Raw genomic sequence first — 14,000 nt, forward strand, 5'->3', positions numbered from 1 at the left:
ACACTGCATCGACTATCTGATAACAAAACAAATGAGTTTTATATTCGAATTAATTACTTCATTTGTGCGCAAAATGCTGGAGCTGCTGACATTTGGGGGTAAGACATTGAAAAACACGCTTAAAATCTATGTAAAAACAAACACTGGCCGCACGCTGACGGTGAACTTGGAGCCGCAGTGGGACATCAAAAATGTGAAAGAATTGGTGGCTCCGCAGCTGGGACTGCAGCCGGAGGAGGTGAAAATCATATTTGCCGGCAAAGAGCTAAGTGATGCAACCACCATAATGGTAGGCTAGTGGCTGACACCATATTGATATACTAATCGCCTTTACTTTTAGTAGCAATGCGATCTGGGCCAGCAAAGTACATTGCACGCAATTCGCATGCGACCGCCCACTATACAGCGGGAGAAACTTCTTTCCATGTCGTTTGAGGAGGAGGAGCCCACAGGGACACCAACCGAAGAAGCCTCCAAGCCGCTTAACGAAACCCTGCTGGATTTACAGCTGGAGAACGATGAGCGACTAAACATCACCGACGAATGTGGGCAACAGGTGGTCCCGTCATGGAATTTCTTAATAAACTGTGTCTATATCTTCAAGATCGAGTCCGTGCCAAGGCCCACTTCTTTGTGCACTGCGGGCAGTGCGATAAGTTGTGCAACGGCAAGCTCCGAGTACGCTGCTCGCTCTGCAAGGGAGGCGCCTTCACAGTACATCGCGATCCCGAATGCTGGGACGATGTTCTCAAGCCCCGACGCATACCCGGACACTGTGAGAGCCTGGAGATCGCCTGTGTTGACAATGCGGCTGGCGACCCGCCCTATGCCGAGTTCTATTTCAAGTGCGCTGAGCACGTCTCGGGCGGAGAAAAGGACTTCGCGGCGCCACTTAATTTAATTAAAAACAATATCAAAGATGTGCCCTGCCTGGCATGCACGGATGTAAGGTCGGTAAAAACTGGTTCCTGTTTTAAATCAAATGGCCATTAAGTTGTTTCTTTGCAGTGAAACTGTTTTGGTCTTCCCCTGCGCTGCCCAGCACGTCACCTGTATTGACTGTTTTCGGCAATATTGCCGTTCGCGTCTCGGCGAACGCCAGTTCATGCCCCATCCGGACTTTGGCTACACTCTGCCTTGTCCTGCTGGCTGTGAGCACTCGTTTATTGAGGAAATCCATCACTTTAAGCTGCTGACACGCGAGGAGTACGATCGGTATCAGCGATTTGCCACAGAGGAGTATGTGCTGCAGGCTGGCGGCGTTCTCTGCCCACAGCCGGGATGCGGCATGGGATTGCTCGTGGACCCCGACTGCCGCAAGGTGACCTGTCAAAATGGCTGTGGTTATGTGTTCTGTCGCAACTGCCTGCAGGGCTATCATATTGGGGATTGTCTGCCCAACGGGGGCAGTACCAGTGCCCCCAACTCCTGCGAGTACGCCGTGGACCCGAATGTAAGCATTTTTGTTTGGCACAAACCACTGTGTGATTGTGTAATCGTTTGTGTTCCTAGCGCGCGGCCGAGGCTCGCTGGGAGGAGGCCACCAACGTCACCATCAAAGTCAGTACCAAGCCCTGTCCAAAATGTCGAACGCCCACTGAGCGCGATGGTAAGTGCTGGAGCCAAGACACAAGTCGACAGATTTACGTAAATCCCATACCTCACATGCACGTATTTCTCTACTCTTCCAGGCGGCTGCATGCACATGGTCTGCACACGCGCTGGCTGCGGCTTCGAGTGGTGCTGGGTCTGTCAGACGGAGTGGACCCGTGACTGCATGGGCGCCCACTGGTTTGGCTGAGGATTCACCAAGTGCATCCTTGATATGCGTTTATTCCGTGTTTCGTTTGTTGACTATTTCTAAATTTCCGACCTTTCGAGTACGAGTAAAAACTTTTTGCAAGCAGAGCACCCTGTTTGTTGTCTACACAATCAATAGCAGAAACACCCTTGACTGGGATCCGACTGGATTCGCACCCATCTCCATCTGCAACTCCATCCTACCCCACTGTAATCCTCCGTTGCGTGCGCACACTTTGTTTACGTTTTTTTTTCCCTGTCACCTCCCACAAATATTTTGAGGGCTTTCCTCTTTCGGTTTACTGTCGGAAGCAAGCGGAAACCGCAACAAACACGTGCACTGGGCCGCAGAGAGAGAGAGAGAGATAGCTGAGAGTGCGCAGTGGCCAGGAGACGGGAGAGTCCTCAAGAAACTCAGGCGCGTAGCCAGAAGTGGACACCATAAGAATTGATTTCGTTTTTAAGGCGGTTCTGTCTATCTGAAATTTGTTGGTAGCTTTCAGTAGGGAACCATGCCTGTAACTATTGCTGTAAGGGATGGATGAATGCACCCCTGCTACTATAATCAATAGCGCACACCTCACCTATACCCAACTCATAATAATCCTATAGGTGCTATCTTTCAGGTTGACTTTCCACCTTTTGGCTTATCGGTCATCTGAGGTCGGGGCCCGCGAAATGCCGCAGGGGTTCAGTGGCCAAATAATTTGCGGGTAGCTTCGCTTAAAGCTCTGTTCGTGCGGCTGCCCCGGAAAGCGTGCTACGGCTTTGCATATTGATGCCAGTCTGTTCCGTTCCTATCCCGGACATCGATAAATCGAGCCTATACATACCTCGTGCCTCGTGTGTGCCTCATAAACATTCAAAACGTGGGAAACCCCCAAACGGGAATTTTGCGAACATTTTCCCTGCGCACTTGCTTTCTCTATCTCTCTCTATCTCTCTCTGTCTCTCTCTCTCTCTCTATCTATCACTTGCTACCGCGCGTTGCAAGTAATATGACGGTCTAGATACCGCTCTGTTTTTGTTTGGTTTCTGTTTTGTGCTCTAATTCGTAAGCAAAGCAAAGTGAATAAATTCAAAATTTTGGAGAGCGATAGCGAGAGAGCGCCAGCAGCCCCAAAGTGCAACCACACTCTCAACTTGATGCTCGGCTAGCTGTCCCGCGCATGTGGCAGCTTGCCATCGAATCGGGTCACATAGCTCTACTACGAGCACGAGCATGTGCCTCTGCTGGGCTCGGGGTTCCGTACCGTACCCAGTGCAGCTGCGAGCTGTGCCGTTTACTGTTGTCGCTTGGCTCGTCTCGTACTTTTTTGCTCCTTTTTCAGCTGCCACCACGTCTTTTGCCAGCTTTTCTTGTTCTTGCCACAGGGGACTTCGGTCGCCCGTTCGCCATTCGCCACACGCCATTCGCCGTTCGCCGTTCGCCGTGTTGCAGGGCCTTCGGTGTATAAATGGAAGCGCGCCACCGTATCGCATTTCAGTCTACGTCGGACTTTCGCGCGCGCCACACATGCTGCGTATACGTAACGTTTGGCTACACTTCAGCAGCGTAGGTGGGCCTTTTTTTTATCAGAGCAACACCACCGCCGCCGTGCGGCACTCTGGGAAGTGTGGTGTCCTCTGCTCTGCCACAGAGCTGATCATTTGGACACACGGCCACTCTTCTTCACGGACGCTCTTCGATTTTTCCGCGAGAGTGCCGAAGAGAGAGCGCTGCCTGGCCGTGCTTCAGGGCCATTGTGAACGGTTTTGTGGCAACATTTGAAAATGTAACGGTATTTTTTTTCATGTGAAAACGGAAGCAAGAGTTTTTGCTTAAATATTTGTGATGTGAAATGAACTAAGCCCAGAAAACAATAACAAAACCAAAAGGAACTGGCTTAAGAAGTTCAAAAAAACAACTTTCAAATAAATTCGAATATCAAGAGAATAGTTTGAACCATTCAGGAGTGGATTTCACATTGGATATTTGGTAAATAGCAATTTGTGTTAAAATTATTCACAAAAATATAAATCGTATTAGCAAAAAAACGAAAATGTATTTTTTGGGTAGCCAACGTATTTTCTTTGGTACATCTAGAACATGCTGAGATTCTCCCACGCTCATGCAATCCTGCCCCAATTATTGAAATCCATCATCGACAACAGCAGTGGTGGATGCAGGGGCAGCTGCAGGGGCAGCAACTCAATTAAAATGAGAAAGTTGCGCTGCATACATTCACACTCATTCAGTCGCTTTCCATATTCCCCAACTCGTCAGCTCGCCAGCTTGAGTGCCTCCCCGTTAGGCACGTTGCACATACGCAGCGTGTGACGTGACGCAGGACCCGTGTACACCACCCAGGAGCGGGTGCTGCTTCTGAAATTCAAAAGTACAGAAAACACAAGCGTCGAGCGTAGACGGTGGCAGCGGTGGCAGACCAAAAACCCGTCTCGGGCTGCTGTTTTTATTGATTTATGTACGGGTACAGTGGGAGGCTGTTGCTGTTGCCACTGCTGCTGTTGTGTCGCACTGTCCCAAAACAGAGCAAAGAGCACAAAAAAAAAAAAAGAAAAAGGAAAAAGGAACCACCAATACATAAATGGAGACACCGACAGCAGCACCAGCACCAGTACAAGCACAAGCACGGGGTGTGTTTGGAACACGCAGCATCTCGCCATTTACATTTCTACCTCGTGCTCAACTTCCGTTTCCTGCTGCTCACTTGCCACTGCCACTGCCACCAGCCTCTTGCTCCCGCCGTTGCTGCAGGAGAGTGCCAGAGAGTGGCGCGCCAGTCTAGGGTCCACCCTGGCAGGACTGATTGCAGTTGCTTAACGTATTTCGAGGCTCATTTCATTTACGGCTCACACACATTGTTCCTTTGGCGCGCACCTAACCCTTTTTGGGTAGCGCGAAAAGCTCGCTCTCTTCTCACCCATCCCTCAGCTCTCATTGAAGCTCTCTCTCTCTCATTCTCCGCTATGCTCTCTGCCGGCAAGCAAGGACCCGCTCTCTCTCGCTGCCTCGCTCTCTCGGCCAGCTTGTGTTTACATTGATTATGTTATCCACTCTCTGCCCCCATGTTTGACTTTGCTAATAGAGTTGTCCTCCGCCCAATCCACCGCCCCCTGACTTGCTAATTTTCTGCCAGGACATCATCAACATCTTCATCATCATCATCGTCATCAGCGTCACCGAATCAATAAAGTTCCCACCCCAAACTCCCACACTCCCACACTCCCACACCTCCACACCCCCAATTGCCTTCAATTATATTTTGTTTTTGTCTTTTTTTTTTTGCACAAAAAGTTTATTAATCAATAAACGCACACGTCAAGCGCAAGCTTACAGACGCACACCAACAAATGTACCCATACACACACACACATACACACAGATGTAATATATGTAATGTCCTGTGAGTGTGTGTGTGTGTGTGTGTGTTGTGTATGAGTGAAGCTGGTGAAAGACGCTTGGTGACGACTTTGACTCTTCCCCCTGCCAGCACCGCCTTGCCAAGCTCTGTGCCCCCCTATCAATGGCCAGCCTCCTCTCCGGTTGTGTGTGCACTTTTGTGGCTCATTAACGGCTTGCATGCGGCCAAAATGCATGCGGTTATTCATCCAGTCAGTCAGTCTATGGGTGCATGGCTCTCATGGGTGTGTGTGTGTGTGTATGGGGAGATGCGCTCGATAAGTTGAGTGGCTGTATGGCTGTTGTGGCCTGTTGTGGCTGTGGGTGCCACCCCACCGCCACCGCCACCGCCACCGCCACCATCACTGCTGCTGCCCGTGCGTGAGTGCAAAACAAACGGAATTTTGCGCATGGCTCATCAGGAGATGCACTCGGCACTCAGGTTGCCACTCTCCAACCGCCACTCAATGGGCATCTTCAGCAGCCCCACAGCAGTGGCAGTGCCACCACATTTATACATACTCGTAATAACAGGGTCGGCATATTTGGCGAGTTTGCCGGCTCTCATTAGCATATGGAATGCCTGGATTGCATTTGGTTGGCCTCAAGGATTCTCCGTTCAAGTAGCCTGCCTTTCTTCGATTGTTAAAGAGCGGGTTAAGGCAGCTGTGACTGGATGTTGCCTGGCTAGACGCCGAACACTTCTGGAATTGCTTCACTTATCTGTTAATCCCATTCCCATCCTCCTTCGGCATGGGCTAGGACCAGACCACGTCTCGAGCATAAAAAGTTATTGGTCGAACGTTAATTGAATTGTCTCCCTCATTATTGCTCTGGCCCGGGCCAACTGTTTAACGATCACGCCCCGTTCCTTTTGCCACAATCATTCCCAATCCCAATACCGAACACATTTCCATTTCCTTGCCCAGTGAAGGTACGGCTTGGCACGGCAAGGCACTATCTTTCGTCTGATAATAAACCAACCCATTTTGCTCTCTTTCCCCGTTCGTTGCAGGACAAAAGAAAACTGCAAGTGTGGCGAAAATTGATTCCAACATAAATAAAAGGCAGCCAAGCGTGGACAAGGCAGACAAGGACGCAACAAAAGCAGCAACAAGGATAGGCAGGGGGAAGGATTTCGGAGTGGCAGCGTAGTGTAGGTGGCCGAGCGAAAATCAATAAGAGACACATGTAAGAGGACACCACAGCGACGACGTTGACCAGGCAATATGGAAACCACCGCAAACGGGATGGGGCCGAGGACCACTAGCCCCTTGTTGTTGCTACGCGATGGTAGCCAATAGGTAGGGAACTTTCGAACTTTCGTACTTTCGTGAGGTTGAAGCTCAGAACATGTCGGACCGATACCAAGCCGGCTACTACGATCACCACCAGCATACTCATTCTCATTCTCATCATCCCCATCCGCATACGCATCCGCATCCGTATCCCCATCAGACAGCCATGTCGCACTATCCACCGCAGCCGTACAGATCGGGCTATCCTGGCTACCATCCCTATCCCAGCGGCTACAGCTATGGATCGGCCAGCTCTTCGTACATGCCCAACTATTATCGCTATGCCGCCTATGCCTCGCCCCACTACAGCCAGCCGCACGCGCATCCGCACCAGGGAATGTTCACGCCCGCTGGCCAGCAGCTGATCCCCTCCAGCGTGCTGCACTATCCGCCCAGGTCGCATCCCCAGGCACATCCCTACCAGCATCAGCAGCAGCAGCAGCATCAACAGCAGCATCCGCAGCAGCAGCAGCAGCAGCCGCAGCCACAGCAGCCACAGCAGCATCAGCAGCAGTCCAGCTACGAGCAGCCGCCTCCCTCGCTGTACAGTTCTTCCGCCTCCAGTTCAGCCTACGGACAGACGAGAGGCTTTGGAGGCTATCCGGGACCCACGCCCCATTACGCGCCGCCAGGACGGTCGACAACACCAGCACCCAATCGAACAGTTCTGCCACCCAACTATCTAGAGCCAATCCGTGGCTACACAGAGCAGCATCAGCACCAGCACCAGCACCAGCACCAACAGTTGCCGCCGTCTGCCACACCGAAGCTGGAGGAATCGATGCCCGTAGAGCTGGAGGTGGAGGCAGGATCGCCAGCACAAAGGCTCACCACCTCGCCGCCCCTGATCAGCGCCACGGGCACCGACAGCGGGATCAGCAACTGCAGCACGCGGGCCAGGAGCGACAGCAGCCAGAGCACGCCCGTCTACAGCGGCGAGTATCCGGTGAATATGTCCGTGGAGTCGGCCTCCTGTGTGCCCTACCACTGTCCCGCCGAGCACGAGGAGGAGCCACAGCACCAGCAGCAGCCATCAATGGAGTCGGAGCCGGAGCTGGAGGAGAGCAAAGTGACAAGTGTCAGGGAGGCCCAGTCCGGCTCCACTCCGCTCGATATTCCGGGTAAGTTGTCAGCTTTTTAACACCGTTTTTTCTTACACTCTATTTAATTTGCAATTATGCGAGGGTGAGGGAGTATTGGTAAATTTATGCAAACATATGTCAGGGTAGATTATGTAACAAGTATTAAAGTCAGCCAACGGGTGGAATGGGGTGGAATGGGCTGCAATGGGGTGGGGTGGCAGCATGGGAGCAATTTACTTCCCCTGAAATCGACTGGGGATGGCACAGTGGGGCAGGAAACCTTTAAAGAACAGAACTTTTCAGCGGAGTCTAGCATTTAGAGTCTTGGGTTTTGGGTCTTGAAAAACATAAAATTCTCCCCACTGATTGGACAGATCCAAGCGCACCCACTGTGCCGGCACAGTGCTAAGCTTGATTCTGCATGCAAATTAATGCAAGAACTGTCCATTCACATTGCCGTCATCGTTGTCAGCATGGCCGGAGTGTCGTCAACGACGGAGCGCCTGACAAGCGATGTCCGTCAGGCTTTTCCGCCAGCACGGAGACGGGGCCCGAGCTCTTGCCGAGTTTTGCCGTTTTGCAAACACTCAACCAATCAGCGTTGGTTAACTGCTGAAATACTTCCGCTTCCTGGCAGCGTGACTTACAGCCGATGTGGGTGGGACACAGGCACAGGCACAGCCAGAGGCACAACCAGAGGCAGAGCTAGAGGTAGATGGCTTGGCTTGGCTTGGCTGTGACGAGCCCACGTCATGGCGCTTTAAAGGTTTTCAAAAATTAGCTGTCTATTTAGGCACGCGACGTGTTTTCCCCGAGAGCGCTCTCCCCCTGATGAGTTGCCTTTTAATTTTTGGGGTTTTTCTTGTTTGTCGTGTGTGCAAATCAATAACTTAGCTCTGGATGTGCCCCCAGGTGAGAGGCGCTCGCTTCTCACAGCCCGTCCAGGCGGATGACAGCTTTTCTAAAATATTTCGCAAAGCAAACGAACCCGTGGCTGAGTGTTAGTACATACGAGTATATATATGTGTGTGTTGGTGTTGGTATGGAGCTTCCTCGTTATCAATGGACGTTTGACTTACACACACATACACACCCAAACCCACACCCACGACAGGGTATTCATGGGGTGTCTTTCCGTCTGTGTGTGCTTGTGTCTCTATTTGTATGAGTGAAATGTCATCACAACCAGCATGTAAATGAACTTTACAGCGTAATGCGGTGGTTGTTGTTGGTGGTGCCACACTTCTAACCCACCCACAAAGACACGCTCACACACACACACAGTACGCATACTATTAGAGAGACAGCTACACTCTGGAACATAGTGCAATAGCCAGGGCCCTAGCCCCCCCACACACACGTATTCGTACTCATATTAGGGCAAAAATCAATGGCCGTTATGTCAAATAAATTGAGGGAAAATTTTAAATGAAAATCGTCGAGGAAACTACATGTGTAGATACATATTTTTACTTATCGATCAAGGTGATTCAACACAGAGATCCAAAGGGGAAATTCTATGAAATTGTGCGCTTTAGGGATCCCTTGGGGGAGGCCCAACTTGCACATTAATTTGCAGCGACTTTGAATGCATCGCAGTAACAGCAACGGCAACAACAGTCAAAACAGTCAAAACCGTAAACACGATTTGGGCACACGCCCGCCACCCCCGCCGAGTGGCATGCGCCGAAAAGTATGCTACAGTTTTTGTTGATTTCAGTTCCGTCTACGGCTGTGGCTTTGCCATGCCGCTCACGCAAACTGGCGCAAAAGTATGTGTGTGTGTGTGTGTGTATGTTAATGTGTATGTGTGGCACGTTCAACAAGTGCATGACGCGTTCGCTCTCTCTGAGGCTCTCACTCTCTCTCTCTCCCTGCCTCGCTCAATTCAGAGGCAACCCCTCGGGGGCAACAGCCACAGCAAAAATATTTGATAAGCGCGTGCGAAAAAGCCCTTTGCTTGGGCTGCCACCGCTCGCTGGGAGACTGGCTGGTCAACGTGCCGCCTGAATGGATCCATCAATTTTAACCCTTGATTGCCGCCCGCACGCATGACAAAATAATTAGAGCCCCAGGAATCACAAATGGGGAACTCCTAAAGGAAATCTTTTTAGCAATATTGATTTTCCCTCCGAGCTTCTATAATTTTTTTTATTTGCTTGTTTTCCAGATGACATAAGCGCGACAGCGGCGCAGTCGTCGCAGTCGGCGTCGCCGCCAAAACCGCTAGTGGCCAGCATTGATAAGGCGACTCCGACGCCCACAGCCGCCACCGTGTCGGAAATCAATTTGGCGAAGCCACACAAGGAGACAGCAGGAGCAGGAGCAGGAGCAGGAGCCGAGGCACAGGCAGACACGGCAGCAGAAAGGACGTCTACAACGCCCCAGGATGCAGGAGAGCAGGGCTCGCCTGGCAATCCAATCAGCGAGGATGCAGCGGAAATGCAAGAGCTAGGGGTAAGTTAAGGATTGAATCAAATTAGCGGAGAAGCACCCAAATTGAAAATTAAAACTGCAGGAGCAGCAATCTGCAGCAGCTGCTGCTCCCGAGGTTGATTAGTGTTCCTCCCACCCCACCCTACCCCAACCGACCCCAACCGACCCGACCCGATCCAACCCGACCCGACCCGGCCTGATTGGGTTTCCAATTAGTGGTGTCGGGATTGCTATTGCTCCCGCATTCGTTTCTGGGTGTGCAGCGTGGCCTGCCCTGCTCATTATGCTCCACATTGGAGCTACGCACCGGGATAAATTAGGCCAAAGCATCCGAGGAACGATAGCCTGATAATGACAGCCTCGACTGCGTTGCCTACAACAGACCCAACAGAGCCCACACCAAGCGCTCGCTAGCCTTTACGCAGCAGACGAGGGCCAAAAGAGAAGACCAAAAGCGAAGTGCGTTTAGCTCCATCGACCGGCTTTCTAGGCACTCACATTTACCCGAGAAGTGCTCGCTCGCTCTCTGAGAGAGAGCACACAGAAAGCTCTCCCAGAGAGAGGGCGAGCGAGTCTAACGGCCGGAAGCCTTTTTACAGGGTGTCGCAGTATACAGTATGTCTACGAGTATGTGAAAAGGGGCGCCTATTGATTTTTGGGGCGCTACGTTGAACTTCACCCGGCTGACTACGACTACGACTATGACTGGAGCTCGAGCTGGAGATGGTGCGAGGTGAAGCTTGGCTCTTTAGGGGTTCTGGGTGTGCTGGGTGTGCTGGGTGCCCTGGGGGTCCTAGGGGTTGCCTGGTAACATGAGCTGCCATCAGCGAGCACGCGCCAGCTCTCGGATCGGAGCTTATAGCTGGGGCTAGGAGCTAAAAGTTTTTCAAGTGCCCGCCACTTGAGCGTAACAACTTTGTTGCTTCCTTTCGCAACTGCAAACTGGAAAACTAAATCGATTTTCTGCTTCCACTTGCAACAGCAGCAGCAACAGGAACATCCATTGCCGCCAGCCACAACGTCCATCAACTGGAGTACTTCCCCGCGACGCTCGCGCACTCCGCCCGTGCCACAGAACTCGCCCGTGGGCTATGGCCAGTCGGCCAGCGTCACGCCCGTGTTGGCTCCTCTGTTTCAGCAGCAGCAGACGCCGAGCAGCCATAAGCGGCAGACAACGGCTGCCAAAAGCCGGAGCATCAGCTGCAGCAACAGCAACAGCAATCGCATCATGGAATGCGATCTCATTCCCAGCAAGAAATCAAAGCGAAGGACAGGCAAAAGGGAAGCCGGAGGAGAGGAGCAGGCGGAGTCGGTGGAGTCCACAGTCAGAGAGCAGATAAGGGTGAGCAGAGTAACTGAAGGTGGTGTTAACTAGAAAAATTTGCAACTTTAATTTTCATATCCTTGAAGGACATCAAGCCGTTGCCTGGTTTCCTGCAGGCCTTTGGCTCCACCGAAATTGGTCGCTTCTCGGAGAGGTTCCTGCAGACCCCCGAGTCGCTGGTCGAGCGCCTGGCCGAGGAATATGCCGCAAGCAACAGCACTTTCTCCCCCTATACCACGGGGGGCAACTACGAGACCCACTCCACGCCTCCTCAAAGCTATCATCCCTACGAGGAGCAGCAGCACGCTGGCTACCAGGGGCACATGCACATGGCCCATGCACGGAACCGGGGAATGCGCGGACACGCCAACTATGGCTATGAAATGCCGGACTACATGGCGTATGAGCGATATGCGGCCTACGGAGCGGGCAGGCCACGACACCGATATGGGGAGATACGCTGCAATGGCTACTAAATACACATAAACATACACATACACATACACATAAACACATGCATATACATACATACACATACATATGTATGTATGTATGCTTGTAGATCGATATAAGGGAGAGGAGTTTAGATTAGAGTTAGTGTTGTTGTAGTCGTGCAAAATCGTTGTCATTCGAAATTCTCTGTGTGTGCCTTTTTCGGTCAAAATGCGACAATGATTAGCCGGGCCCCCACCCAGAAGAGTTTTTGTTGTTGGGTAGGGGATGGGGGGTAGAATATCGGCATGTTGATTGCAGTCAAAATTCAAGAATAACCAGAAACCAGAAACCAAGAAGCCAAAATATTGTTAGCAAACCGTCTATGTGTAAATTAATAATCAATTAGGTGCATAAGTAGTTCAATCTATTTTAAATCGAAACAGTTTTAAATCGAAACTAAAATCTTGTCCCACTGTACATACAAATGCATTTCGTATATGTAATATGTAATATGTAGACATAAGCAAACTGATAATTCAGTCGGTCAAAGGTCTTTCGAGCAGTTATTCAACTTTACAAAAAATCTACAATATATACAGAGGACCGTGTCAAGATTTAACATTTATCTTGGGCACAAAATTCTTAAAGCGGTTCTTGGCCCAACAACATGCGAAAAAAAAAGATTGAGAATACAATTAATGTTAGTAAAAAAAAGATGTGCCATTGAAAATCGATCTTTAATCAAAAACACCATTAATATTTTAGGAACTACGTTTATGTACAATACAAATTCATGTTTAGCTACTAGTCTAGGCTCCAGCCAGATAGTTATTGTAATGTTAAAGCAATTCAGTACACACAGATACTAAAAAACAAAACACTACAGACACACATACACTTGATCCACCGCACTAATTTGTACTTGGCAAAATGTATTACCAGGTACGAGTATGTATCGTATCTCTATTCTATCCATTTACTAACAATCTAACCGAATTCGTATGCCCTTTTCGAATTGATTTCTTTGTTCGATTAAGTGCCTTAATTTACTTGATTTCCGAATATTGTATCGTATATTCTATCTATCTGTGCGTGAAGAAATACAACAGGCATAATCGAATTTGTGTTGTATGATTTACTCGGACACAGGTAGGCAAACCAGACAACAAATTCAGGTTTCAAATGGGCCCAAACAAAATTTCAAATCAATGAAAGCGAGCGAACAAAGCACAAGAATACCCCCAAAAACACATCGAGCAACATTCAAAAATGTTTAATAGCGTTTAAAATTAGTTAATATACGAGTGTGTAAGGAACACGCACTCACCCCAAAAAAGAAAGTAAGCCCCGTAGCGTGGACACCACCAACCAACAACCTCCCAATCACAAAATCGTTCTTCAACAAAAGCAGTGGACGAATAATAAGAACACAAGTATTTAGTATAATTACAATAAGCCCGTGTGTAAATAAATATTTGAAAGTTTGAATTTTATGAAATAAAGTACACAAAAAATGATTAGCAAATGAATGTTGGCAAACGAAATGCTAAAGTCCTTGTATTTGTCTTTGATGTATACCGGTTTGTGTATCTCGCTTTAAGGTTTCTTATGCCCGGGCTTCGAAGATTATATGGGTATATACGTATTAGATTTGTTGTGAAAGTGGATGTGTGTACCACCCAGAAGCAAGCCTTTCCGACCCCATAGATTATTTATTCTTGATCAGCATCAATAGCTATGTGGATATAACTATGTCTCAGAGACTAAATGAGCTAGAGCAACAACATTTGGTCTAGACTCCTGTAATGTCACCCCACTCCTTCCGTCACTCCTTCCGACCCCACAAAGAACGAAATTCTGTGACTCCACGATTGGAATAGAAAATTACCATATCTACCAGAACGCCGAAGCCGGATCAGATCGGATTATTATTATAGCCAGAAGGAACAAATTTAGTTGCAGTGGCTACGAGGCTACTCCTTCTCTCTCTATCTCTCACGCACTCTTCCTCGTGCAGTGAGCTCTGGCGAAGGAGAGCGAGTTAAACAAGAGAACAGTTCGACCGATTTTGATGACATCAGCATCAGAGCCCAAAAAAGTCCCATGATTAAAATCCCAACAAAAACATACGGAATTATAGATTATAGATATAAATTTATTTGAATAATATGACAATTTGTTGTTGTCTTTTCGAAGCATTACAGTACAAAATTTAAAATGCA

At 49.5% G+C, this 14,000-nt stretch overlaps 2 protein-coding genes across 3 annotated transcripts; both read left to right on the plus strand.

Annotated features, from left to right (window-relative positions):
- The first annotated feature begins 4 nt into the window (after window positions 1-4).
- On the plus strand, window positions 5-3,779 carry LOC108152308 (E3 ubiquitin-protein ligase parkin). The gene is made up of 6 exons (XM_033386316.1): window positions 5-289; window positions 344-545; window positions 605-950; window positions 1,009-1,453; window positions 1,513-1,609; window positions 1,692-3,779. The coding sequence occupies exons 1-6, from the start codon at window positions 32-34 to the stop codon at window positions 1,799-1,801; spliced, it is 1,458 nt and encodes a 485-aa protein (XP_033242207.1). The 5' UTR covers window positions 5-31; the 3' UTR covers window positions 1,802-3,779.
- On the plus strand, window positions 3,691-13,284 carry LOC117185789 (altered inheritance of mitochondria protein 3). Of its 2 annotated transcripts, none has more exons than XM_033386315.1 (5): window positions 3,691-3,778; window positions 6,219-7,622; window positions 9,754-10,040; window positions 11,002-11,361; window positions 11,430-13,284. In XM_033386315.1, exons 2-5 carry the CDS (start codon window positions 6,557-6,559, stop codon window positions 11,817-11,819), a joined length of 2,103 nt encoding a protein of 700 aa, XP_033242206.1. In that variant the 5' UTR covers window positions 3,691-3,778; window positions 6,219-6,556; the 3' UTR covers window positions 11,820-13,284. The 2 variants fall into 2 exon arrangements, with proteins under 2 accessions (XP_033242206.1, XP_017137030.1); XM_017281541.2 differs by having other exon boundaries at window positions 11,005-11,361.
- Window positions 13,285-14,000: the final 716 nt, after the last annotated feature.

Source organism: Drosophila miranda, chromosome XR (assembly GCF_003369915.1).
Source record: "Drosophila miranda strain MSH22 chromosome XR, D.miranda_PacBio2.1, whole genome shotgun sequence".
Lineage (NCBI taxonomy): Eukaryota > Metazoa > Arthropoda > Insecta > Diptera > Drosophilidae > Drosophila > Drosophila miranda.